Consider the following 27,678-nt stretch of genomic DNA (forward strand, 5'->3'; position numbering starts at 1 on the left):
AAGATGTCAATAGTCGTGCAAACATGTTTTTTTCTCTCTCCTGTAATAACAAGGAGGTCAATTTTGATTGATTTGTAGAAATATTTTCACTTTGATCTGTTGTTCTGTTAATCGAAAATGTCTGAATATATCCATGGTTTTGTGAAACAATAAAAACACTGAGCACTTTAAACAAAAAATAATAAAGAAGTGACTGATAAAACTGGAAAATATAAAATAAATAAACAATTAAATTAAATATTAAATCAAATTAAATATTGAATCAAATTAAATATTAAATTAAATTAAACAAAATTAAATTAAATTAAATTAAATTAAACAATAGTCATAGTTTGTCTCAATTTATTCACATTTTATTTTGTCAACATTTTAGTCAAAGTTTGGGCACTAAATGACTAAATCAATATTCTAAATATTCTCAGACAATCTAAAAAACATGACTAAAGGATTTACAATATAGAACTTTTAAATTGCAAATACCGTTATGAATGTGTGTGAAATCAACAAATACAAAATCTGACATACTATATACAACATTTCCACAATATTTTGACTGCATATAAGCATTGCTCTTTTGATTATCTTCATCCAGGTATATTCCTTTCTAATACACATCAAGCCGATGAAAATTAAAACTGCTTGTATATAACTGTTAAATGGCTCAGCATCCAACGCATGCATTATGCAAGTTTGCAGAGATATCTGTGAACCTAATGAGAGAAGAAACCTGGATAGCAATTAGCAGCACTTCATCGTAATATTTAACAAATTGGCCAATTATAGATATGCTCATATTTTTAGTTTGGTTTAAAGTTTGAAAAAGAAGATCACACAAAACCACAGCAGGAGTATCAAAGCCTACAGTACTATTTCCTGTGAATAACTGGCCTTTCACTGAACACATTAACTGAGCTGAATTGAGGTTAGCCCTGCCATAATGAGAGCATGTGAGCTAAGAAGAGAGACGTGCAGTGGGTCATTTTCAAATGAAAGCTATTAGTGTTCATTACACAGCTCCCTGTTGATAGCGCTATACAAAGAGTACAAAGGTTGAGTCCATCTTGAATATGATGAAGATAGAAAAGCTTATTAGAATTCCGAAATAAAGTTTTGCTCCAGGCCAGCACAGTGCCTAAGTACAACCCTCGTATAGAAAACGAACCAGAGAGAAAGTGAGAATAAGAAACATCCATCCATATGAAAGTAGAGATTGGGCAGCAAGACTGTTCTTTAAAACTCCTCTTCCGAGAAAACTGCTGACAAAATCCTTGTTTATCCCTCTCCGTTCCCTTCCTTTATCAAGACTAACCTGTTACTTTGTTTATCATCATATTGCATTGCATTGGAGTGTGGTCTGTTTGTCTATTGTCCTATTCTAAGCACACTATAATGCCACTGGTGCATTATTTCAGAGAGGGCCACAGCCTTTGAGAGCTTATTAATGATATCTGCATTGTTCTGGCTTTTGGCTTTACTGTGCTTTTGGCATCAGCAGTACAAGGGCATTGAACCAAAAACCACTATCCCCGCATTAAAATCTTCCCAGAGGGCTGCGGGCTTCTTGAGAGATTAAGACACCACTGGAGAACGCAAACTTAAGATACTGCCTCCCTGGCAGCGAACGAGAAATCCCGGGGTTTGTTTCTCTAATTATTGTCTAAACTAATTACAGAGATTTAGCGGTATCAAAAAAGTGCTGTAAAGAAACCTTCAGCCTTATCTTCACACATTTCATATGGGGTCAGCAGGGCGCAGCTGCCGAACTCAGTTGCGCGTGAAAGAAATGGATGTGTATTAATATAAAAACATGATGCAGAGTGAAGGGGATTTGCCTGGGTGGAAGATTTAAGGTTGTGGCCTCATTGGTGGCTTGAAAAAAGCAGAGCGTGTCTGAACCTGGCTTCTTTTGGGCTGTGAAGCAGGCGTTCTGAAAGACGTGAGCACAATGGCGTCGTGCGCACCTTGGTCTCTTTTGCACTTGCCCAGTCTCTTTCTCTTCTGTCTGTGTCACACATCTACAATGGGGCAGAGCTTCTTTGTCAGCACGTCTGCCTTTTTTATGGGGACCTTTGCCTGGACCAGACACTATAATAAATGCTTTTTTATCTGATTGTTTTGCAGGCCCTTTGTTGTCAGTGGGATGACGGTTCTTTGCTTGCATAATGAGAAAATGTGGAATGACATCCACAAAGCAAGAAGAACTTAAAAAAAATGAAATAAGAGGGATAGAGTCAAAAATAAAAAAGAGAGAAGCTAAGCCTCATTCCTGTCAGAGAGAGAAAGAAAGCAAGCGAGAGAGAGCGTCTGAGTGAGGCATTGCATTTTTCTCCAGACAATGGAAAGTAAGTGTTTGAGTGCTTGGCTGTGCAGGCAAGCGTTAGATGAGAGGCTTCACACGCCTACTGTATGGATGCTACACCCTGGCAAGCCTGCTGGGGTTTACAGATCTGTGCATCACTTGTATGATCCGATGGAGCAAGGGGAGTACTGTATGTGTAGGATGGAGCACACTGAACCAGTCAGCTCTAACAGAGATATAGGTGATTGTTTCGTAACGCCTGCTGCCCTCACGGAGACATTGTTTACATTACACGTCAAATTCAGAGGAATACAGCACTTTCTTCTTTGATGGCACTTACACTAGAGTTTATGCTGAGTCACAGAATGCTTTTATTTTAATGGCAAATGTGCATTGTGAGGATGTAGGGGAAGAATACATGGGTTTGTGAAAGTGACACTGTTACAGTATGTAAACACAGGGTGAGAGCAAATATGATGTGCTTTGATCAAGTTTTTTAAATTCTGATTTGATAAGTAGCAAAGAGGGCAGACAATTGTAAACTTGAAAAGGAGAATTCAAGTCAATTGAATTCAAAGAAAATGTCAAATGTACTGTCCCTCCCATAGATGCTGCATTAGAAACACCCTCACATTAGCGTTAACTAGATTTTTTTTCTTTTTTGCAATTTGATCCAAAGGTCATATAATACAAAGTATAGTGTTATAAAAGTAGATACATTTAAAAAAACTCAAAACATAAAAAACTTTTGAGGATTTATGATGCTGATGACCGCTGAAAGGTGTCGTCACAGTCTTGTGAAAATGGTCCATTTAAAAGAACATATAAATAAATATATGTATATATATATACAGTGGGTAAGGAAAGTATTCAGACCCCCTTAAATTTTTCACTCTTTGTTATATTGCAGCCATTTGCTAAAATCATTTAAGTTAATTTTTTTTTCCTCATTAATGTACACACAACACCCCATATTGACAGAAAAACACAGAATCGTTGACATTTTTGCAGATTTATTAAAAAAGAAAAACTGAAATATCACATGGTCCTAAGTATTCAGACCCTTTGCTCAGTATTTAGTAGAAGCACCCTTTTGAAGGGGGTCTGAATACTTTCCGTACCCACTGTATATATATATCTTACAAATCCCTATCCATGTGTATGTGCCCTTATAATTACGTCCTCCACTTGGTTCAATCGTAACTGAACTTTGAACTTTTGTTCATTTCCAATAAATATCTTATTAAATACTGAGTCAATAGAACAGATTTCATATTTACTTTCAAGGAATATAGAACAGCATATTCTCATTCTATCATAAACGAGACCATGCTCATTTCTTTCATGTGCGGTCAGTCTGAATCCTGAGCGTTACCACTGGGACATTTACACTCATCTGGCTGTCTTTCCTATTTTGAGACGTGACATTTCCTTGAGGCAGTGTGAATGATGTCAAGGTAGAGCAGCAGTCACCATGTCCTACCCTAGGAGAGAAAAAAAAAAAAAAAGAACAATACCTCTCTATCTCTCTATCCATATTGTTTGAGTGGTTCAGAGGCACGTCTGTCTGTGGCTGCAAGCTCACCCACAAGCCTCTGCCAACATCCCGTCGGCACGACTGAGGCATTACCGTCCTGCCAGAAAACCGCTAAAAAGCCTATACCATTACCGTGCAAAGACATAAAACTGGACCTGTGCATTACCTCCCGCTCAAGGATGAGGATATCATGCCGTGGCTATGTGAGTTCCAGGGATGAAGATAGGGCGATGAAGGTGATAAATGTGAGGGGGCGGGTTTGGACGAGTGAGAGAGAGAGGGATAGAGAGAAAGAAGGATGAAACTGAGAATAGAGACAACGGAAAGAGGTGTGCAGACCTGACAGATAAATCTCCTCTATAAAGCGCAGCTGAATGTGGGAAAAGGTCATCACTTTAGCTCTTCTGCTTCTGTAAAGAGCGACAGGGCTGTCACCTCAGTTCAGGCTTCCACACACCCAGCCCAAACCACCTGGCAATTAAAGGTCATCTCTGCTCCCAGTAACAACCAGGAAGGGCCAATGTGGACCAGGACATCTAAATATTCCTTATCTCCTCTACCTTTCTCCAGCTTTGAAAGAAGAGCAAGGAGAAAAATACAGACTGAAAACAACCAAAATCCCTCATCTAGATGGAGGGGAAAAAGTGCAGATGAATTCTGGCACTTGGACATAGCCCAAGCACTTCAGAAGCAAAAGCTAAAATAAAAGTCACAAATCCCCCTAGTGGTCTCTGAGAGAAACGCCAAGCTGTCAGTTGTGAAGCAGAGTTGACTCTTTCAAATCCACCTAATTCACAGTGGTGGAAAAGCCACCAGTGGGTTCAAGGCAAAGGGTGGTCTAATGTAAATGAGATCAACTCTTTCACAGACAGCTGAGGTATCTTTAGTTCAGGAAACACATGCCATTTGCAATTACCACGTTTAAGATGAACCAAAACCACTGAGACAGTCACAGCGTGAAGAGCTTCCTGAAGGATCATCAATCTTGCCTGTAAGACAAAGGGCAGTGGGAGGGAGGGTGGGGCGGCAGGAGGTTTGCCAAGTCCTGTCCCAAAGCAGCTATTATGAGAGAGTGAAAGTGGAGCTTCTACTGGCCTGGTGAATGAAAGCAGACAGAGTATTGTACACGAAGCACTGCCTGGCATCAAAGACGTCTCTTTAATGAAGCCTTTCAAATGCACACAGTCATCTGTAAGCATGACGAATCTCTGAGCAAAGACAAACGTAGGACGTTTTTACAAATGCTATTCAGAAAATTCCCATGAACGTTTGGCTTTCAAAAAAAACTGATTTATCTGTTTAGGGGTTTGGTGTGTTTCTGTCAAAAGTTCATACACACACACACACACACACACACACACTCCCACACCCACATACCCTTTAGTAGCACAAAATTCTGAGATTTGTCTTTAACAAAAACTAAATGCCTGTTAATTTAAAAAATAAATAAATAAATAAAATTAATAAATAATAATGATATTTTTTATGACTCCAAACTATCTATCTAAACCATAAACCTGCCTCTAAAATAGATTAATTAATCAATTAATTAATTCATTTTATTTTATTTTATTAAAGTAAAATAAAGAGTTTACATAAAGAAATGCAAATAAATAAATTATTATACCATTTAATTTTTTTTTTTTTATTTTAAAACTGTATCAGGTAACACAACTTTAGCAGCCCTAAGATACTAAAATAAAACACAATAATAATAAAAAAAAATTAATAATAATGATGGTGCAAATGTAGAGTACAAAACACACACACACAAATACACACACACACACACACACACACACACACACACACACAGGTTTGTTTTTATGGTTTATGGGAACTCTCCATAGGCGTAATGGTTTTTATACTGTACAAACCAGGACCTGGACTGGATTTTGACCAGGATGTGTTTGCATTTCATACACTGCCCTGTGAGCGGATAAAGGTTTCAAATGGGGGATCAAGCTGCATTATATGTGAAAGTGCCTATGCACACACAACTCACCTGGATTAGTGCTTCACTTAGCCTCTCCTCATCCACCTGCAGCACGATATCCCGGATCTCTTCATAAGGCAGCCGGAATGATCCCAGGAAAATTGCTGTTTGGAAAAAAAAAAAAGAGCCCTGTAGTTTAGAATGTTAGAGTGTTCAACAGGGCCTCCCTCAGAAATGACCATGGGACAATGTCAATAAATTCTCAGGTGGATGGTAAAAACACCATTTGAGTGTTTGTTCCACTTCGGGGCAATTGGAAGTGAAAGAGAAACACACTTTTCTGGCAACAATAAAAGCAGCTAAAACAACCTCAGATTTGGGGCCCTATCACCAGATAATGACTGCACATCTTACACTTTCACCCAGGTTGAAATGCAGAGAACCACAGGTGCAATTTACCCAACAGCTGAATTTGATAAGGAAAGAATAGTCTGTAATTATAGCATATAGCTTATAGTGCGCCGTTTAAAGCGCATCAGTGGGGGACCGAACATAATTGTACATTTCTGTATGAAGCAGTCACTGCATTGAGGTTAAAATTACCTTAACATTTACGTAGATTAAAACAGTCAAGAGTTTTCCAGTAGTGTCTGGAAACAATGCCGAGCAGAACCTGATTTTGTTCGGGGAAATTATCCCAGTACAAAAAGCGTTCAAGGGGTTGCTCTTGTTTTGTACCACCTACCTCTAAGCTATTTCAGCGAATGTTTGATGGGAATGCATGGCTGAGTGGATCTACTGAAGATGATACGTGAGAGTCTGTTCTCTGAAATAAGTATTTATTTGGTCAGATTCCTCTGAATTGCATCAGCCAATGAATGCGAAGGCCCTTCTGCCTCACCCCACCATCCAGCTCTCTGGTGTGCAGGTGAACGAGGTCCAACTTCTGATGAACAGTGATTTAATAAACTACCATTCCCACCAGCTGATTGAGTGAGTCTCTGTGAAACTATGCTCTATTTTCTTCAATTCATTAGTCGGCCATCTGCGTGTGACAATATGCCGGTTTCTTCGGAGAAAGGAGTGTTCTGTGCTTTTTTATTTGCTGGAGATGAAGGTAGAGCAAACACAGCAGCATTTCAGAGCAGGGGGCTCATCTGGCAAAAACCGGACACAATGGCATAGGAAGAAATTCTTATTGTAGTTTCGGTGTGCCAAAACACACAACAAGGTTTTAAAACTAGCCTAACAACACAATACAGCCTGGCTATAAGGATATGCTAATGAAGCAGCCATCAGTAGCATGATGAGCCAATCATCAAGAGTATCGCATGCCAATAAACAAACAAATGGTTAGTCACTGAATGTGGTGAGTTTAACAACCCCCAGTCAGAACGTATCATATTTGCTGCAAAAAAAATAATAATTTATTGGACGACAAATGCTTTCGCCTCATCTGTTGATTCATTAGCATAATTTACACATTCACAGTGAGTGAATTATCCTGAGTTTTTCCTCTAACAAGTTTGTCCATCACAGATGCATCCCATAATTAATTTCCGTTCATATCCACTCGTACTCATCATTTTGTGATTTAGTCACATTTTGTGTCTTTTTTCAACGCAGCAATCCTGGCAAATCCGCCAAATTGCAAGCATTAAGCAAAGAGGGCACTTTCGCCCCATATATAAAAATGCTATCTATACTAAACCACCTCCACACACGAGCATAATTTATAGCAACTCTCACTTTGTTTTAAATGCAGTCCGCTACATGTGTAAAAAAGGAATGCTGAAGGAGGGTCGACGTGACTCTTCTGGAGTTGGACCAAGGAAGGGAACAGAATGCTGGGATTGTTAAACATGCTAATGGACCACAGAGCTCTGCTGGGTATCTCTGTGTTAATAGAGGAGCATGACTTCATGTAGCGGTTGCCTGCTTTGCTCAGTTCCTCCTACGTTAACTGCACTCGTGAGATTCACAGCCTCCTTGTCACATCTGGATTATTGTTTCAGCTGTGCACGGAGCCACACCCGGGCCCCGGGTCCAAAGTAGCAGAACAAATATCCAGCTTCTCTTTACACTCACAGTGATGTGTGGGATCATGTGTGTGTCTGTGTGGGATTGCTCACAGCCCCCCAGGATCAATAAACTCAGCAAGTTTTCCTAGAATTTCATGGCCAAAAAATTAAAGTGTGGGCATTGTCCAGTCAGCCCACAGACTGTACTCTCAGCATGAGGGGAAGACAGCAATAGATACCTGGGGGTATGAGTAACTCTCTCTTGTCCAAGTAAAGAGCTGAATTGAGTTGCACAAGTACCTTGGGTCATTTTCACAACCCTGGATCAACCCTGTCTTTGAGGCCCCCTTTCACAAAAAAAAAATAAAATAAAATAAAATAGTTTGGCATTTAAGATTCTTTTACACAATCTCTTTCTGCTTTCCTGTCCCACCTCCCCTTTCCTTTCTCTGTGAGAGATGACAGATTTGTGGCTGAAGTGAATGTGTAACAGCACTCCCACTCGTGTTCTAGCATTAGTTACTCCAAAGCCTGAAGTGATGTGTGTGGTACAGAATGCGTGTGTGTTGCATCAAAGGCAGGGTAAAGAATTCAAATGAGAATGAGAGAACGAGAATGTGAAAGTGAGTGAATGAGGGGAAGAGAGAAATGTCACTGGCATCTTTTCTGTTAGGGCCATCTCCATCTGCTCCAGCTCTAATCGAAGAAGAAAAGAAGAGAAGAAAAGAAAAAAGAAAAACACACACAAACCTGACCTTGATGTCATCTACCCTTGCTGCATGTTATATGAGCATGTTACATGATTCATGAAAATGGCACCCCTTTTGTTGCATTAGTACTGACTGACACAAGCATCTCTATTATTACTGCTCATGGTAAGTGTTAAGGATTTTAATAAATTCTAACACTACCTATTGTATTAGCCTTCAGTGAATACCTCATTCCAAGATATGAATGATACATTACACTGTGCAGTTTTGTTAAAAAAGAAGTGTGCTAATACTGTTCTAAGCAATGAGACTCACAATGTTTTTATGACAAACAAAAAACAATCAAACAAACAAATCCATGAATTAATTTATCCAAGCCATATCTAGGGACCAGAAATTCATGAGCCATTCAGCAACCCCATATAAAACTCTAGTAACTGCATATGTCCTGGAAATCACCCAAGAATCATTATAGAGAAGTACAAGCACAATTTATGTCTGAAAATGCACACACCTAGTTATATTTTTATTAGCCATGTTAAACCAAAATTTGGATAATGTGGCTTAAAATATGTTCTTCAACAGCAGCCGTGTAGCCAGACTTAGAGCTTCATCTTACTCTATTCGCACATTTAAATTGCATTGATGTATTCAATTGGAATCCAAGTACTCTTCCGGCAAGGATGAAAACAAGCATGGGTAGGACATACACTCAGGTGGCTGGTTATTTTAGCATTTGCTATGAATATTTCATGAAGTGTGATATTGTATATCTAAGGTGTTCTCCTCTCCAAGACAAAGAAGCCAACATTTCCAAAGAAGAATAAAATTGCATTCTCATGCTGCTTTCATCAATCAGAGTCCAAAGAGTCGCAGGAACTCTTGAGAACACAATAAATTCATACACACACACACATTGTCTCTTCCCTGAAGATTCAAGAGCGGGAGAAAAAGTTGCAGTGGAAGAGAGACAGAGTTACTAAATGACAGGAGGGTCTGGCAGGCTGATCAATACGGGCTACAAAACAAGATGTGTTCAGTCCAAACGGTGACATCAGCAGGTAGTTATTTTTGTCCAGTAGAGAGTCAAACTCAGTGTTTCAGTGTCATGGGGTAAAGACAAAATAGAACTGTAAAAATGGCCCAATTTAATTAAACTGATTTTGATAAATAAATGTATTGTGTTTTATTTAAGTAAATAAATTCTACTCGCCATTGGTTTTTATTTACATGTTGGGACAAGAATGAATGAATCAATCGAAACAATCAATGTCCCAGATGGAAGTACCTTTGGTTTGGGGGGAATGTTTTGCTTTGTCTGTGGTTAGGATGAGGCAGAAACAAATAAAATGCTTTGTCCTTTTTCCTGTTATCCTCCTATGTGTTTACAATACAACTGATATCAGAGGAATCGGGTAGAATCCATTATCAAAAAGCAGCATCCACAAAACCTGTTGCAGGAAGAGCAAATACTGACGAATGCTGCTTGACAACACAAGAGGATAAAAGGAAATTCAAAACTGACATGATATGTAGGAACAAGAAAACAAACAAACAGAAGAGAACAGAGGAAAAGTGTCAGTCAAAGCCTGACAACATTGCGGCTATAGATTCAGCAGCCTGAACTGCTTTCAGTACAGAGAAAGTTGCTTAGATCCATCTTTTCCAGTATGGAGCAAAAAATACCTGGGACTTCTCTTAAAAAATAATAATAAGAAGAAATAATAAAAAAGACAATTATTTAGAGACAAATGTAACTTCTTTGGAAGGAAGAACAAAAAACACAGATCTGGAGGCTCTTGGCTGGGTGTTAGGGGACACAGATGATATGGAATGCTGATAACTTACACAGATTCTGGGCTGTCTTGGCATCCAGAATTCGCAGCTCTTTTGCTTTTTTCTTGAATTGTGTCAACCTGTCATCTTTTTCTTCCACGTCCTTTTTCACTGAAAGCAAAGAGACAGAACCAGAGGGTAAGCATTAATTATCAAAACCAGTAAATGCATCTGCTAATTTGTTTTTTTTTCGTTTTTGGGCTGGGGGGGTTAGACATTTGCAGACGCTGAGGGTTTAACAAATTTCAGACATCAAGCATAAACAGAATGACTGCACAAACTGTGATTACAGGAAAAATAACTAGATTTGCATTTTTTTTAAGAAACCACCACCATATTTGATGGTGTTTTGAAAGGTTGCCAGTTGTACTGAGTGGCTCTTATCACATTGTTATGCTGCTGCTAAGGTGTTCTGGCTGGTTCCTAGGTGCTTGCTTAATGGCGCAAGATAAAAACCCAATATTTATGTGATCAGAGATGAATAATCGAGCCGTTTCACACTACCTTCACACTGTCTTTTTTGTATTTTTAAAGTTGACTGCTGTCGACATTCATTGTGTGGCCAAAACAACTGAAACATTCTTCAGAATATCATTTGCGCTCCTCAAAAGAAAGTCAGTCACACGAATTTGGAATGACACAAGGGGGCGTGAATGATAACAGAACTGCCAAATTAGATACTTCATCTAAGTCATACGTTTGAGGAAATGTGGTGCCCACCTAAGCGAGCATTGCTAATAACAAAAAACAAAGCCTAAAAACTGTATCAGAAGAATGGATTGTATTATTTTGGATGTGGTCTTGTCATACGGCTAACCAAAATGAAAAGCATGACTCCTGTGCTTTGGACCACACTTTTTATGAGCTCCTGCTGTAGCAATAAAAATGACATATGTTCCTCTCTATAAGGTAATTATACATATGGCTCCTCGATAACAGATCAAGGGTGGAAAGCATAAGGACAGAGAAACGCTAGATCATGGCAGATGTGTCACGATTAAACCAAGACACTGATGCATGTCAGACTTCCTTTTTATAGCATGACATATAAAAAAACGAGGGAGGGAGGGAGGGAGGGATGAGAAGAGAAAAATGAAGGTAGGAGAAAATGGAAAAGGAATAGAGAGAGACAGGTGAGATAGTAAAACAGCAAGAGAGACAGACGTATAGAGACAACGTGCTAAAGAGACCATTGGCGCATGACTGTGGCACCGCTTGGTATATTGGAGGGAGATTTTGTGGGCCTGCTATTGACAAACACAGGGCTTGCTCTGTCAACGGCTCAGAGCCATGGAGACAATTGTGTTATTTCTGTAATCCTAAGGAGCAGCATGAACAGCAGCTTGGAACAGCCTCAAACCGACGTTAATTCCATACGTGTGTGACTAGTATTCGAGGGACCAGCTCCCTTTGAGGCCTGCTTGAAGAGAGCCTCTCCCTGAATGACATAATGTGTCAGCAAAATCCTCGGCTGAACCACTGTCACAGTCAACTACCAACTAACTAAATTAGAGCGCAATCAAGGCCGTAGCTCTGGAACCCACCCGAGGGAAAGACTGGTGAGGCACGATGACTGTCGTAGCAGCCGGCCTGTACTGAATGCAAAATGAATGAAAAATATTACAATATTGAAATGCTCCAGTGGCAGGAAAATTGCTTAACACAGAAGTTACACATGGGTTAGGGCACAATTAAACGCTAAATTGTTATTGTATTATTTTTGTAATAATTAATTTTACTAATGATATCAATGGAAAGACTTCTAAAACTAGCATAGAATGCTAGTATCATACCCAGTGTTACATCATGAAACATGCCTGAGGAACTTAAGCAGCTGTTTTGTTAGGCAGATTCATACATATGGTCAGAGATACTTACTATCCTGAGCCTACAGCAACTAGCGAAGAGAGCAGAGAACACGCTGAGACAGAGCATAAACAGAAAGAGAAAGAGAGAGAGAGAGAGATTCTGGGTAATACTCAGGTGAAAACAAAGACAGAAGAAGCCTAGGTTTGGCAGATTGCTTGTGGGAGTAGGAGCGCACCTCAGCGCTAATCATCACAACTCCGCTATTTATTTAAGCCCAAGATGGAAGTCTCCCAGGAAATCACTTACAAACAAACCTCTCCCAAGAAATCTGCATATGTGAAGGAGCTATCAAAGCAGGAGCATCTCCTAAGCAGGTGGATTTGCTGCTGGCTACAGGCCCTTTGCTGTTGTGTCAATAGCACTGTGGTACTGATGAATGCCGATTTTGGACTGGAAGTGATGGTGACTCTACTGAGCCTGCTCAGTGAGACGGATCTTCTGCAAGTTTGATTTATTTATTTATGTTGATGCTAATAGCTCAGTTGTGCTCAGGAAAAATGGATACCAAGTAATTAATTTGTGTGAGCATTTTAGCACCCTGACAGGTGATAGCACTTGCAGTTCCAAAAAGTTATTAATTATATCTAATTAAATCCAAAGTTCTGGCATGAAACTCTAGATGGTGCAGTCTGATAGGTCTAACTCAATCTGACATAATGACATCATTATAACATGGCACAGCTGATTGGTTCTCCATATCGGTAGCCAATGAGCTCGCTGCTCAACATTCAAATACTTGGCTAGTGTTTGCTGTTGCAGTAGCAGGACACTTCAAAAACCCTTCACCTTCCCCAGCTCCACCTGTATATATCTGCTACGTGGTGACCATGCATACTATGGGGGTTATTCATATATGTTATATGCACAGAAGCAGCATTTCTTACTTGCTCACTGCAGCATGTTGTAGATGTATCGGCAGTAGCAAGTCTTGGTACTTGCTCTGCCGCAGCAGCAGCATAGCAGATCTATTCCGCCAAGACCAAACACATTAACATTGTCATTGTTGTACATTATCAAGCCAATACATCCGAGAGTTGTCATGACAGAAATAAATTTCACAAGCTGATAACAGTGCTATGGATTTATAGTGTATTTTAGAAGCTGGAAGCTTTACTGTGACTTTTATTATGACCTTTCTCTGCTTTCCTTACTTTTACGGTCTCTCAAATATGTCTCACAATGATGACACCTTGAGTCCATACCAGGGTTTTGCACCATTCAGTAGATAGACAGACAGACAGACAGACAGACAGATAGATAGATAGATAGATAGATAGATAGATAGATAGATAAGATGGATAGAGATCCATGGTTATGGACAGTATACAGTAGGTACTACTCAGAAAACAGCTTCAACATGAGAAACCCGAAGTCCAGAGAAAATAAAATATCAGGAAACATGGCTCCCGAAGGATCTTAATATTTTAGGGGAAGGGCTGCAGGTGAAGGAACAGCTTTCAGCCATATTGTGGAGCTCAAGATACCCCCACCACCCCCTTAGGCGCATTGTCACACCCTTCCACCAGCTGGCTCTCCCACCTGGGTAGCCCACGCTCTCAGCAGGATGTTCTCAACACATCCTCAGGCTCTTCAGCTGTTAGAGATCCGCAGCACGCAAGGGCCGCGCCTCCTCAGTCTGAGCGGTGCTGGATTAATGAGAAACAGGCGCAGCTCAGCCCATCGCTACTTACACTTATGGTGGAAAAGGGCAGTTTGGGAGGCTTTGTTTTGTATCTACAGCAGGCTTGCTGATTCAATTACACTCCACCCTACATGTTTCTGACAAAGGCTCTTATCTGCTGGCTTACAACCATTTTGTAGTGTTACAGGAAGTGTGATCTTGCAGAACTGAATAACTAGAAAAGAGCAGGACATGTCTTTGTTTCTAATACAAAATATTAGTTCATGATGGGCTACAGTTCCACCCTCTGTCCATCACTGATGATGGGAACAGGACTTCTGCCAAAAAAAAAAAAAAATGCATGCAAGGAAAACAAGACAAAAATTTGTAACAGCCAAGTGAGCTAAGCCTCTTGATCTAACCACTAGAATATGCTTAGAGTATTGACACAAGCAAAAGACTCACAAAGCAGGACGTGTTCGCCACCTCTCCAAGAGGCTAAAACTGCTCCTCCATTTGTTGAGCTGTTATTTGTGTCTTATTGTGTAAAAACTGGATTTTTGTTTTAAGAAAGGCTTTACTAGCCATTTTAAAGGCACCTGACCATTAAAACAAACAAATACTTTAATTACATCACATTCTAAATACATAATTAATATGGAGTTGGTCTCTATAACAGTTTGCACTCTTTTGGGAAGAATTTCCACAAGATTTTGGAGTGTTTTTGTTGGAATTTTTGCCCATTCATCCAATAGAGCATTTGTGAGGCCAGCCACAGATGTTGGATGAGAAGGCCTGGCTTGCAATCTCCAATCCAGTTCAACCCAAAAGAGTCTGATGGGATTGAGGTCAGGACTAATCAAATTCTTCCACACCAAACTCATCCAACCATGTCTTTATGGACCTTGTCTTGTGCACTTGGGCACAGTCATGCTGGAATATAAAAGGGCCTTTACCAAAGTGTTCCCAAAAAGTTGGAACCCCATTGACTTCCTTTGTATGGCCATTTTTTTTTCAAAATATCTTTTGTGTTCCTTTGATTGTATGGTTCCTGTCTTTGATTATATAGAAAAACAGTTATTTAATTCTTTAAAATTTATTATTTTTTATTCCACAGAAGAAATAAGGTTACACAGGTTTGCAACCACATGCGGGTCAGCAAATGATGACACATTTTCATTTTTGGTTGTGCTATCCCTTTAAATGGTAGGCTTAATAGCCTACAGTTTAAAGGATTAAAATCCAATCATCACCACAGTTGAATAACACAAATAAACAAAGATCTACATTAAGTGCTTCCCTAAAACACCATAATGAAGTGCTAGAGAAATAAAGTTTTATTTGGATGTAGATAAAACCTTTTGTTAGTTTTGTGTTAAATACAGTAAAACAAAATAAACTGGGCCTCACAGCATTACAAGGATACAGGCTGTGTATAGTGAAACAAATACAGATGGCTCGTTAAGATTTTATGGAGAACCGCATTTATACAAAGAAATTAAAGTCATGTTGAACTTTAATTTCACACAAAGACATGTTGTGTACATGGAGGACATAAATAACATGAATGAATACAAGAAAATGTAATAAATAATTGAATAATTGGGCCAACTATTGATGAAGAAAAAAGCCAGGTGGTTTTTGTTATAAACTGACCGTGAAGGACTGATTATGTTCGGGGTGTTTCGGCGCAATAAAAACAGCAGTATTTCAGAGTGATGCTTCAGTAATGCGATCCATTAGAAGGAAAACACAAAGTCGAGAGGTATTCAGGGGGAAGGTGGTTTCAAAATGTTAGTAAAATATTAGCAGTACAAGATTGCTCCTGCCAACGTAATCACATACATGTGTGTTGAGTCCACAGACATTATTATATGTAGGGATGAGAGAATAGCTCTTGGCAGCCATGAGAGGTGAAATGCAATAGCAATAATAGAACTTACAATAAGAAAAGCAATAAAAAAGGCAACAGAAAAACACACTCAAGTTCACACAAGCCCTTTCTGTGATTTTTGGACAGAGGGCAGCCCATGGGAGCTCCTCATTTCCAAAGTTCTTCACATTTGGGCGTAGAGATTGTTTGCTGGACTTGAATCCTTCTGCTGGGAGCTGTCCATGTGATATCTCCCCCCAGGCAGCCAAATCCTTGAGCATTAGCAAGCTAAACACAACCACATGTTCGCTTCCGGACTGAAATGATTCACCCAAGAGCAGTCACGGAGACATAAATCTCGAGATGGTGAGCGGAGGACTGAAAACACTGATGACAGGTCCTCTTAAAACGTGTTCAATGTCCCAGCAACGCATCAGACGAAGCAGACAATGTGGAGTCTGACTGTCCGCTGGGAAGAGTGTTGTCGGAATGTGCAATCTGTCTGGAATAATCTGACTCATCTACCTCCGCAAAACTGACTGTCCAAACTTGAACAATGCCAATCAATACAAGACAGATTCTTTCAGGAATTAAATCAGGCCTGAGTGAAAAATACTTCAACAATTAGAGTATGGTAAAAAGGAAAGTTCAGTGGAAAACAAAGTTTCTGTCATCATTATACTCACTCTCATGTTGTTCCAAAACTAGGAACAAACACACACACACACAAAGTTTAAGAATAGTTTTTGGTAGTCAGTGAGGGAAATGAAATGAAATAAAGGAAGGTAGAAAATAAAGATACAAAGAATATTGATGTGAAAGAAGAGTAAAACAAGAAAAGAGAGTCACTTTTTTTATTTTTCAAACACACAACTGAGGTTTAAAAACATTATTTTATTGGAGAATTACAGCTGTGACTATTTCTGCCAGTGACTACGGCTAAAGAGAGGTCTCTTTCTCAACCCTGCAACCAATTTATTGCCTGGATATAAGCCGACCACTGCGTTCCCACCATCTAGCCTCTCAAATGCATGCTCACACTCTCAGAAAAAGAACTCCTTTAGGGACAAACCTGAAACTGTTTCTTTTTCTTTCATCCAAGTGAACCTGCATTGATCGGATAAGGCCAATCAATAAGGAAAAAACGCACACAAATTGAATCTGAGCACAGCATAACGAAGATTCTGGCACTGAGTGTTTAATATACGTTCTAAATTCGGGGTGGAGATTTTGCGGCAGAACAGGTGAGTGCATTTTGATGATGTGCTTTGTAAAATTGGTGTCTGGAGCTATTCATTTGCATTAGTGAAGGGATTCGAGTTGTTTTTACTCAAGTACCCGAGAGTTTGTTGATGTCAAGAGTCTGTGGGCCATAAATACAAGGGAAGCTTGTCTGAATGAGTATAATTCAACCTCTCTCTGACAGATTTCTTATGTCAGGTTATTAGGAGGCATCTTTCCTATAACGACTTACCCCTTTTCCTCAGTCTTGACCGTCACAGTGCTGGGGAGCTCAGGCAAAGCTGTCTTGCCTCAAGGTGAACAGCACAGAAAAACAGCTGGGGTAGAGGGCCGTGCTCTCCCATCCACGCAATTAGCATCTTTAATGATAACAAGGGAAAAGGGGGAGGTTAGCGCTAATGATAATTGTGATGGGATGGCAGGTAAAGCTTGATTCCCTCTGAGGACGATGTGATATGCCTGAGAGACTTTCAAAGCATGACCAGGTGCAGGGGTCGCTAATACACTCCCGATTCTCACCCTGAGTTCTCCTAGTAGCCTGTGGAGACTAAGTGGAGAAGAGGCTAGAAAGGTCACAGCCTGACCCAATAACAACTGGCTCTCTAACAGTTTCATTATGAGTGAGAGACACACTGAGACTGAGAAACTAACAGCTGTACTTGGATAAGAACTCAGGAGGATTGCCAAGCCCTGTTTCTCATCCTCATGTCAGAAAACTTTTGTTTACGGTAACCTCTGTGGTTGTGGGAAACGCAAAGTGCAGCAATCTGTGAGCAAATACACTCATATCATGAAGCATCCGATGGATTTAGGCCAAATGACAAAGCAATGCTGTAACCGCCACTTAATTTTCGCAAGTGATTTTTGTGGTGTTCGAAGCGGGACTTGCTCAAGCATGGCTTCTTTTATTGGTTTGGAGCTCACTTAGCACGCACATTCATACAGTAATCTGGCAGAGCGGCACTAACAGCTCTCTCCTATAGTATGGCACTGCAGCGTGCAAAGCCGATAATAGGTTATCTCTCATATTAAATTCGCACGATCACATTTGTGTGAAATGAAAACAGGCGTCTATGAAAGACGATGGATCGTACTGACATTACGCCTTATCGTAAGGTCATTTGTGAGAATCCATATCACCTGGATTTAACAAAGAGGAAGTGCCAAAATAATGAGCGAGGGAAATACATCATGTTTTAGAGACGGTCTCAGCTGTGCGAACATGAATGGGTTGTAGTTCATAGCTGCGGTATCACAGTACCAAGACCCAACCATGTCTTTAATTTCTAGCTAGGCAGCTCAAGTGCGCACAGAGTGTGGGAAGAGTCATTCCTCAGGGCTGTAAACTGGCTGCAGAGAGCTACACAGCCATGCCCTTTGGAATCAGGCCCTCAGCCAATGAGCTACGAGAAGAGATGGTTGGTTTAAGGGTTGGTTTGACCAATTACATTTAAACCACCAAACTTTCATTCTGTACTGAAAGCAGATCCCTGAAGCATATGGCCAACAAATGGTTCATTTCTAGTGTCTAGAAAGAATCTATTACCTAACAAAACAACAGTCTATCTTTGTGATAGTGGGGAGTTTTACTGCATAAACTCTCACTGACCTTTCCCAGGGTGCACCTCTAAAGCAAATAAGGAGCTATTAGTAACACTCTAGAATAAGGTTTAATTTGTTAACATTACTTTAATGGCTTAGATATAATAACAACACCTTTTATTACAGCATTCAATGTTTATTTATACATACACTGTTCATTGTAAAGTAATTCACATTCATAATACATTGACTAATAGTAATTTATACTAATTTGCAAATACACTGTTTAAAATTTAAATTGAATATGCAAAGAGCAACGGTGAAAACTAACCTAGATTAATAATGCTGTTAAGTATTGCTCATTATTTGCTTTATTCTAAACGGAATGTACATAAGTGTACATGGAATGGCATAGAAACCTCACTTCTACAGTCATATGGCCATGAAAAGTCTTAAATGTTATTCACAATTAAGAGTGTGAATTAATAACTGATAGCAAATGTGTATTAAAAGAAAAATATTTTTGAAAAAATATTGTGAAATAACATTGCAATTTAAAAGAGGACTTTTTTGTAATTTATTCCTGTGATGGCAAAGCTAAATTTTCAGTCAATAATACAGTCTTTATTGTGTCATCATCCTTCAGAAATCATTGTAATAAACTGATTTTATTCATTTATTTATTTATTTTATGTATGTATGTATGTATTTATTTTAAATGTATTTTTATATTATTTTTGTTGTAATTGAATAATAATAATACATCATTATTTATTATTATTTCATCTATTACTAATTTGTGCTGCTTAATATTTGTGCAGAAGCAATTATTTTTTTCCAATACTCTTTAATGAATAGAAATTTCAAATCAAATACAGCATTTATTTGAAATAGAAATCTTTTGAAGTATTATACATTTCCTCATCCTTGCGGAATAAAAGTATTAATTTATCTATATAAGTTAATGGCAGAGCTGAGATACTGTCAGTAATACACTGCTGGGCACATGGCCTCTTATGACTCCCTGTGGTCACAGGCTGGGTGCTGAAGTTGTGTGGCCATGTTTGCCTTCTCTGATGGAGATCTGTGGCCTTGAGACCAGCCGCTGCGCTGTGTTGTAGTTGTTAGTCTGGCTGGGAAGGCTTTTAAAGGATCGCTCTATCATTTGACGGGTGGGAGGGGGGAAAAAACAAGAAATAAGAACCTTTTGAGGACGGCTTTTTCCCCCCTTATACTTTTTTTTTTAATTCAACATGTGGCAACATTATTCTTTCTATCTTGAAGGTTAACCGATAAGTTTATCCAATTTGTTTGCCCTGGTGTGAAGAGGCCTTTGAAAATACTTCACGTGTCGTGCGTACAAATGTCAAAGTTTGCCTGGAGGATAACAATAAAAAAAATAAAGTAGAATAAATAAAATGACTTCTCTTTCAAGGCAGCCTGGCATTACACTTGTTAGTGCAAGACAGTATTATCTGTCAGAATCAAATCCACAGAAGGTATGAACAGTGTAATTGTAAGTCTCCACAATCCCACCGAAGGCAGTCGCCGCTCAAATTCATGCATTGCCACTCTTCACAGACCTATGGATCCACCTGTCAAGCATAAACATTTCCTGACAGGCACTGAATGCTTGCATGTGGTTTCATAAGCTTTTCACAGTTCCCCCCACGTCACTGTTTCTCAGTCAGCTCACGTTCAACGTGAACAGGTGATGCGTGGAAACAGACGCAGCCTGATTAAAACCACTACAGCACAGAAAGACCCCAGTCATGAATTGCATCCAAATACAGACTCTGTACTCATTTCACCTCGTTGAGAGAAACCAGGTTGATTACGAGTGTCTGTGCTCATCTGCTTCATTATAAGCAGTAGATCAAAGAGACGGGACAGTTGCACGGTGATCCAGGGAGGGGAAGTGAAAGACGAGGGCAGGAGGAACAGAACCCACAATGAAAACATTTTCATGTGAGAGAGAGCCAGGGATCGCAGCCCTAGGAATGCAGGAGTGCAGCTTGATGTTTTTGAAAGCCCTCCGTTGGCTCGGACTCACGCTGCATGGGATGACCCCGGTCCAGATGCTCAGGGTGGTCAGAGGAGCATCTGGCTCGAGCCAAACCTTGGATCCTTTCATCACGAACACTTCTTCTGGTTGCACGATAATGGAGAATTCTAGAAAAGAACCATTTGTGTGGATGCAGATGCAGAATCGACGGTAAACAGGAAGTCTCTATACAGATAAAGCATTTGTAAGCATAGCTTAGAGAAAGCACACTTTCCTAACAGCCAATTCTTTCGTATATGCCTTCCTAAAAAGCCGGACCCCTCTGTTACATCCTTTAGACTCCATCTTTGATTACAGCCCTCGATGTTTGCTTTAATGACAAAAGCTAGTCAAGCATAACGAGTTATAATGATAGAGCGCGTGGTGAGCATTCATTCTGGTAGCGGCTTTGTGTGTCGTCTCAGGTTTGACTCAGATAGTGATTACTGGGCTGACAGGACTTTAAAGTGTAAGCTGTGACCCCCTTCATTTTGGAATTAGTGTGTCCATGCACACAGCGTCCAAAGCGCACGCTCAACTGCTTCCCCGGCAGGCTGGATTACGAGATGTTTATGGGACCCGCTGTTACCCGCTGTTACCCGCTGTCTGGATTACTCAGGGATTGGATCGTGTATAAACTATGCCAGTAAATGTAGTTATGAGGCTTTACGCTCATAACTTCCTGCTCTTGTTTGTTTTGTAAAAGAGTAGCTTGAGAGCACAGAGATAGCTGGGTACTTTTACAGTATTTGTGAAAGGTAAGCCCTTCAGCAGACGATGGCGCAGCACTTTAATCAAACTCGTACTATATATATATATATATATATATATAAAATAGATATTAGATGAAAAACTTGGATGAAAGACTTGAAATGGATGAAAATTAGAAATGTAGTCTTCCCTCTACACGGCAAAAAAATTATAATAATTCCTAGTACATTTTACAAATAATTACAAAGAATCAGCAAGTAACACATCATATTAAATGTAAAATATTGAGGTAGAAAGACTTGTTTTGTGTAATTGAAAATGCATTTAAATTGAAGTACTAAAATTACTAAAAACTGAAATAAAATATATTAAAGCTGAATAAAAATATTATCACAGACAAAAATATTATGAAATACTATAATAGTCAATACAAAAACAAAAATTGAGAAATGCATTGAGAAGCTGCTAGTTAGATTTATGTACTAGCCTATTCAAATAAGTAATTTTTTAACTTTATAGTTTTTAACTTCATGGTGTTTTATAGTCCAGCAGACAAAAACCATATGTCTGACCAAAAAGAGCAAAAACACACCCCTCCTCAGTGATTCGAGATATTCATGACGCAACCAGTGCAGAACAAGTTGTTCCTCAAAATATAATTCACAGAGAAGGATTTTTTCAACTATTTTCTTGTCATCCTTTTTTTCCATTAGAGTAACCTTAAGAAATTCTACTGAATAAAAGTACAAAAATGATTTTGTAGTGCCTGGTGATGGTGGCTTTGTAGATCCAAGAGTGGAGCACATACTGAAGTAAACAAATCTATAAACAACATCAAATTACAGCCGGACCTTTACGAGCAAGCCTTAGGGTCACTCGGTTCTAGGAGAGGAAATGTAGCTATTGACTTCGCTCAGGAAACAATTAAACCCAAACAGATATATATATATATATATATATATATATATATTAGGGCTGCACGATTATCAGCGGTAAATCTCCATTACCTGCGTGTTTTCACATTGAGCAGCATTAACTACACAGAGCCGTTGTTCACTGATGAGTTGCGCAAAACCACGTTCATATTCGCGCGATTTTTTGCGATTAATCGTGCACGAGAAGAAGTGCACTTTGAAGGCCCGTGTAATATGATCATGGAATCGCACAGAATTCTTTGAAGGCAGTCAGGATCAATAGAGGATGAGAGTGGCCGTGGTTAAGCGGTGGCACTGTAAGTCGTCACTCTGTGATCTAACCGGATCTCTGCTCTCCATCAAAGCCAGACTAAATTAAACGTGAATTACAGAGGTGAAAGCTCGGGAATGAAAAGACACCATTTATCATCAGACAGATGTGTGGTTATCTCTTATTCAGTCTCTTTTCCTTTGGCCCCACACAATGACACATCCTTCTAAGGCAAGGTTCACATCATGGTTCTTAACCTCCTGGGGTCGACAGTTCCGTCAGCGGAACTTTTTGCAGATTTGAATGATAACAGCGAAAATAACTAAAATGCTCCTTCATACTTGACCGAACATATAAGAGTAATACAGCATTTAAATCTGGTGCTACTTATGACCTACTTATAACTTGTGGTCCAGGGTCACATATTCTGCAAGACCATACTATACATCCCTAATCCTACCTAATACCTAAACTTAACAACTATCTTACTAACTACTAATAAGCAGCAAATTATTTGGTTTATTGAGCCAAAAGTCATAGTTAATGGTTTGTTAATAGCGAGAATTGGACCTTAAAGTGTGACCAAAATAAAAAAAATAAAAATAAAATAATAATAATAATAATAATAATAAAATAACAACACAAATAAAATAAAATGCCAAATGGGCTTAGTAATCTTAATAAAATAATATATTGCTTTTCAAATAATTATTATTTAAAAAAAATCACTGAATCAAGACATTAAGATCTCAAGAACACAATAGTACAGATCAAGAGGGTTAAAGGGACAGTAAAATCATTCTTTTACGGTTGAGATCTGACCAGAAATCCAAGTGCTATGTGTTGGTTGAAGTTTTTCCTTTAGCGTTTTCATCAGCTTCACAGGGCTGAAGTAAGGCTGGCAGGGAGTTAGACTATGTGTGTATCCGTGCACAAACACACAGAAACAGGTTATCTGCCTGTCAAGCTCTACAGCAGGTTCATGATCCTCCCTGGCTCTTGGCTCACTCTTGATCTATTCAGAAGAGTCTAGTCTGAATCTGTCTGTAACATTCAGGTCTATGCATTCTCTCTCAGCATGCACAATTCATGTCATTCATACGCTGAGCTTTCAGGGTGATATGGAACAGAATTCAACAGACGTCCACTTGAGAGAGAAGTAATGCTCCTTTGACTGACATGCACTTTGTGGATCTCAGCAAGGTGTGCAACATTGGAAGAAAAAAAAATGGGTACAAAACACAGAGACTCGAGGAAAATAACCATAATTTTCTTCCAGGGTGATATGCAAGCTGATGGCTGTCTTGGTTCGCTTATACAATAATAAACAGAAGAATACTAAAGCAGGGCGAGAGAGAGAGAAAGAGAAAGAGAGAGAGAGAGAGAGAGAGAGAGAGAGAGAGAGAAGGACAACCAGAAAACGAGAAGAAAAAATGAGAGAGAAATTGAACGAGGTATCATTCAAAAGAAAGTGTAAAGTCTCATTTGAAAGTGAGGTTTGAAAACAGACTATTTAATGTAGCTTAATGTAGCGTGGTAGCAAACAAATCATTCCATATAAAAAGACAGGCAAGAGATGATGATGATGATGATATGCTTTCACCAAGCAATTGTGTTAAAACACTGTGGCCAGAATATGGCCATTACGAGTCATAAAGAGCTGAAGAAATGCAATCCCACACCATAGCTCCAACATGTAAGTACAACATTTTCCAGCACTTTACCACTTAAATGCTTACAGCTGCCATATCTTTAAATGCTGCTCTCAGCTTTGATCTCCTTTCTGTTTCAACTTGTGCTAACTGCTCACTGTGAAGCCTCTAAAACTGCACACTAATACACAGGCTCTGATAGTAACAGATCTGTCTTTGAATGAACACAAGTACACTGTGGACGCAGGCAAATTACAATAATTTGTTTCCCACCCCACTCACTTCAATAAACCATGAATGACCAAATCAACAGTGGGGTCCAAACATTTTGAGATCACTAGTCATAACAATATCCATCCATCCATCAATCTATGATAAATAATGCTAAATATATCATAGAGTCAAACCAAAATTTATTCAGACACCTTCAACAAGAGTTAAACTGTGTCAGAAAAAAATAATCTTGATAATGTCAGATAACTTTGAAAGGTATGTAATGAATTAGGTTGAATAGCTGTCGGCTGTCAGATAATACCAGTTTAGGTCAACCAATTACCAAGCAATGTTTAATTTTGTTCAGTCTGTGGTGTAAAAAGTTCGCATTCGCAATTCAAGTAAAAAACACTAAAACACATTAAAAAAATAAAATACTAAGTAAGACTGAGTTATCTTGAGTAGTGGATTCAGACTGATCCACTTAAGATACGTGAAACTTAAAGAAAAACAGCTCTAAAGTTCAGACCACAGCAAGGAGGATGACGCATCCCAGGTATAGATGATACTGAAAAGAAAATGGACTACCATTACTCTTCCATTATTAATGACAGTCGGTGCAGAGCAGGTCAGCTTTAGCCCAGCTGTCTGGAAGCAAAGTTTCATACCGGCCTTCCTGCCCTCTCGAGTCTTATCTGGACCAGCAGCTCTGGGCATGTGGGCGACTCGCCCTGAAGATGCTGTGTGTAGAACTATAGGAGCAAAGTGGTAATGATATTTGTCAGAAAAGGCCTAAGCGAACAAAACCACCACAGCAACATCAAACACAGCCAAAACAGAAGGAGTCTTTAATCTTCCTCACCCAGTTCTGGCAAATCCTTACACTGACTCACATGGGCACTTCATGGGGCTTGAAAGACGGCTTATGTTGAAACAGAATTGGTAATGGAATACAGTGCAAATTCTTACTTCACCCCACTCCCACTGCTAATTCTTAAAAGCAACAGAGTGTGTGGAATTTAAAGAGAAGAGGAGAGAAAAATGTGGAAATGGAATATCCTAACTGCTTAAGAGGAAAAGTGTATATATTAAGTGTGTGTATACTGTATATATAACTGCAAGAACAGAAGTGTAGATAATATTTTAATATATTAAATGATATAAAGCGTGATATATCATTGTTTACATTATGTAAAATATATATTCAAATTAATTAAATACATTTATACATGAAGAATTTTAAACAAAATTACAAATAAATTAATCATTTTTAACATTTTACAGTAGCTCAAACGGCAGGCAGCTTCAAATCTGAGAGAGCAGCCAGTCTTCATTTTCACAAGGTAAGTAATTTCACACAGCATTTATTGAGATTCATCCAGGTTAGGGGTTTGCTAAGGACTCGTGCCTTCCCTCCTGCCCACAATCATGCACTCCTACTGGGACTTCAAACAATCTCCAGGCCCCTCGCTGATCTTTTTGAAAATTTGGGGAGCAGGGCAAACGGTTAGCATTCCACTCAATATGCCAATGTGCCAACTTGCCATATTGCATATTGCAGATATCCACACATATTAAGTACTGTACTGGCTTTCCATTTTCCAACACCTAAGTATTACACTTTTAAAGTAGGGCATCAGTATAAGACAGAACTCTTTTCCTGACTGTCAATTTCCATCTGACGGAAAGGATGAGCACCAGTCGACCTTTCCCTGGCGCTTCAGGCTGAGGTCTACATCAAGGGATGAGGACTTTAAACAGATGTCATTTCTGAATGTTCCCTGTTCGTATCCAAATCTCAATCCAAATTAGCCATGTGACCTCTCTAGACTGTGCTCATGTCATATGATTTATGTTTAGCCTCCGTGTTATTGAGCTAATTCAATATCTGAGCTGTCCATTGTGCCATGCATTTCTCTTTCGTCTTTTTTTCCCCAGCGCATTCAAGGTTTCAGGCTGTAACCTTCCTATGGAGACTCAATCGTTACCACTATCAGGGTTATTGTGACTTGGGGCTCTCATTTAATGTGTTCCCCAGTAAACTTAAAAGAAACAAAAGACGAAAAAAAAACAGACACCTTGCTTTCTCCTCATTACAGTCAAGGACAAGGTATGAGATGCCACAAAATGTCCGCAGGCATTTCCTTGCACATTAATAACTAAATCTAGTCATACAAACCATATACAGCAAATTAGGTGTCAAGATGAAGCCACAATGACTGTCTCACTATAATACTGTACTATGGAATAATTACTTATTTATATGGCACATTTCAAGTGCTCTAGAATTGATGAGATTATGATAATGCACCATTCCATGATCAGTGAAGGATTTAGTCTGAGTTGAATTGCATGAGAAGAGAAGGGTTTTGTTAGGCTTGTGTTCCCAAAGCCATTTCTCTTCTGCACTGATAATCAGATCAGCTGTTGCATCCAAATTTGTGTCCGTTATGAACGTTTCCTTTTTGTGTTCCATGCAAACTCTGTGATTATGAAGGATTTTTGTTTGATAAATGCTTAGCACTTTTTATACTAAATGACACTGCTATTCGCTTTAACAAAACCAAGCCAATCTTTTCTTAAGGGTCACTGACTGCAAAGGAAAAGTGTATTTCTAGATATAATTCCTCCCATAAGTAACGTTATAATAAGCAGATTAGTTCTCAAAATCTATGTAATATCTCACTCTCAAATTTCACACAGTATATCTCACATTAATGAATGTAGTTCACAGTTTTGATTAGGAACATCTCCTCCATGAGATGTTAAAGGGCTGAATTAGTCAAAGTGAGTCTGCCTCGTTTTGCCAGGCATGGCAATATGTTTGGCACTATGAGGCATGTTGCAGAGAAAAAAAAAATTAAATAGCAATGCAATTGTGAGCTAATAGGAATGAACACGGGCACAGTTTCAGTCCAGTCCACTTTAGATTATGCAGTTAAAGCACAGTAATTACAAACACTGGGCACAGTAGCATCTGCTGTCTGCTCCCCCAGGAAAGAGGATAACACGGTTCCCTATAGCACCATCCAGAGGTCCACACAAACATGTTTCATAACTTACAATTCCCCCATGCCACACTGAATTAATCTGTGCTGTACAAGCCCACTGTATGAGACATCTTGGGTATGTGCAATGTACTCCAGCCAACATCCACTAAAACTTTCCCAAGCAGGGAACTTCCCACTACTTCAAGGGTGTACAGAAGTACATGAAAATCAAAATTTTCTTTGTTAATTATGAAATTAATAAAATATGAATATAAAAATGCAGTTCATGAAACTGATATTAAAACATTTGTATGTCTTTTATTTCAAAATGTATAAATATTCCACATTACAAAATGAAAAAAGTTTAAACATTTTCATTTATAATATATATATATAT

At 39.0% G+C, this 27,678-nt stretch overlaps 1 protein-coding gene across 1 annotated transcript in view; it reads right to left on the reverse strand.

Moving 5' to 3' along the window:
• Nucleotides 1-27,678, reverse strand: part of diaph2 (diaphanous-related formin 2) — a 420,052-nt gene that overhangs the window by 163,065 nt on the left and 229,309 nt on the right. The window contains exons 20-21 of the mRNA XM_016477051.1: nucleotides 10,352-10,450; nucleotides 5,842-5,936 (exon numbers count right to left, since the gene is read on the reverse strand). Coding sequence (XP_016332537.1) covers nucleotides 5,842-5,936; nucleotides 10,352-10,450 — 194 coding nt within the window. The remainder of the gene's footprint in view (nucleotides 1-5,841; nucleotides 5,937-10,351; nucleotides 10,451-27,678) is intronic.

The sequence above is a fragment of the Sinocyclocheilus anshuiensis genome, unplaced genomic scaffold, assembly GCF_001515605.1.
Source record: "Sinocyclocheilus anshuiensis isolate Anshui unplaced genomic scaffold, SAMN03320099.WGS_v1.1 scaffold20, whole genome shotgun sequence".
Lineage (NCBI taxonomy): Eukaryota > Metazoa > Chordata > Actinopteri > Cypriniformes > Cyprinidae > Sinocyclocheilus > Sinocyclocheilus anshuiensis.